General features: G+C 36.9%; 1 protein-coding gene across 1 annotated transcript; it reads right to left on the bottom strand.

Annotated features, from left to right (window-relative positions):
• Positions 1-851: 851 nt before the first annotated feature.
• Positions 852-1,599, bottom strand: LOC149246356 (uncharacterized). Its single transcript, XM_089455677.1, has one exon. It carries the CDS (start codon positions 1,470-1,472, stop codon positions 975-977), a length of 498 nt encoding a protein of 165 aa, XP_089311803.1. The 5' UTR covers positions 1,473-1,599; the 3' UTR covers positions 852-974.
• Positions 1,600-1,991: the final 392 nt, after the last annotated feature.

The raw sequence follows: 1,991 nt of genomic DNA, 5'->3' as shown, positions 1-1,991 counted from the left end.
ATTTGTCTTTAGAATTTTTAATGAATGTAGTCTTTGGAAGACCAATTCTCGTCACAATGTAATCTCCTTATGATCACTTGATTATCCTATAACCTGTAAAAAACTTGGTGCAAAGAAAACATAAGTGTGCTCTAGAAGAAATGGCCAGTTCCTTCATGATTCTTACGCAAAAGTTTCATACCAAATAAAACATATTAAGGACAATCAAAGTGTTGAAATTTACTTAATCATGATATTAAAATCAATCCATCCATGAAAAGTAATACTCCCTGTTTGTGTCAGATGAAATATGCTCGGCAAAAAGATTGGCATTAGAAAGATCCGTTGTGTTCTGCATATTAGTATGTGATATAAAAGCATTCAACATGAATATGTTATGAGTTTAATGCCAACTTGAAGCTATCAAAACAAGATAATCATCATCTATAGAATCCTCCAAATGTTTGATAAATCGATCCTCAAAATTTGTTTCCAAGTGTTCCATTATTTATTTTCAAACCTGCGTGAATTTTGTTTGTTTTATTTTTTGTGCATTAATAATATAATTATAACATATTAATATATTAATATAATTAATATATTAATATATTAATACAATGATAACATATATTAATACAAATCAAACATTAACTGAAAATATATAAATATAAATCAAAACAAATAAAAATAAAAATAAATACAATATATAACAATAAATACAAAACAAATTTAATCTAAAAATGGAAAAGAAACCCAAAACAAATGGAAAACCAAACGTAAACCAAAACGCAAAATGGCATATGGAGGGTTGATGGCATATGAATTCATCGTTTTCTGCAGCCTAAAAAGACGAAATTGCAGATGTAGGGATGGAGAATATTTATTAACCGGAGTCATGAGGAAGACAACATTTACACGTTTTCACTCGGGTGCCACTTAATGCTGCATCCAACACTTGGCTTTGGTGCAAAATTTATTGGTTGGTCACTCAGGACTCAATCCAAAGCTTGCCTTAAGTCACTTCCAGTAATAGGTTTGTTGTTATTTGGTCGGGAATCGTTGAATTGTCCATGATAAGCAAGCTCAAATGGCTGATTTCCATTCTTCTTGAACAGGTATAATTCAGGAGTGCAGACAGCTCCATAAGCCCATGCAACTTCTTGTGTCTCCTCATATAGATATGGGAACGTATACTCAAACGTCCTAGCGTCTTCAGCCATGAAATCTGGACCATCCTGAGGGTGTGTGACAGCAGAATTAGAAGAGATTGCTGCAATTGCAAGCCCCCTTGGCATGTAATCATTTGCAAGCTTGACAATGTCCTTCTTCAAATGCACAACAAATGGGCAGTGATTGCAGATGAATGTCACCAGCAGTGCGGGATGTCCTTCAAAGTCAGCCAACTTCCAAACCTTGCCAGTGAGAGGTTCCGGCAGCTCAAAATCAGGGGCTGCGGATCCGAGAGGCATGGCCTTCGATGACGATGGAGGCATGGCGTTGGCACAGTGAAAGCACTAACGGAAGAGACCCTAATTCACTATTCACAATGGCAGAGACCCTAATTCACTATTCACAATGATGATCGTGAATGGCCTCTGCCTCCATTTATGGTGCTGTTAGTGATGCATTCAACCGACCATTCATCAAATTCTCCAATGGATTTGCGCCAATGGTCTGCACCCTATATCATTCCAATAAATAAGATTTTTGAAAGATTCATGGGCTGGGAAATCGAGATCTTGCGGAGATTGAGATCACAGGAAATCAGATAAGGATAGGATAGCAATTAATTGAAATAGAGAGGATTATTCTCTGACAGTAAGTACTACAACAAACCAAATCTTTTTATCTTCCTTTCTGGTTCGATTTGGCAAGATTCTCGTGATTTTTATGAGGATTCGATGGCATTTCTGGCTCCTTCCTGAGTGGCTGTGCTCAGCAACGTTTCCAGATCACTGGCGTGCTGTACAACTGGCTGGCGGACTAAATCCCACAATTTCCGGGAAAGAAAC

This window comes from Pinus tabuliformis, chromosome 7 (assembly GCF_031772625.1).
Source record: "Pinus tabuliformis cultivar Carrire ecotype Pingquan chromosome 7, CPIR1, whole genome shotgun sequence".
Lineage (NCBI taxonomy): Eukaryota > Viridiplantae > Streptophyta > Pinopsida > Pinales > Pinaceae > Pinus > Pinus tabuliformis.
Note: the sequence above shows the minus strand (reverse complement) of the source record. Positions and strands in the feature narration are given on the sequence as shown.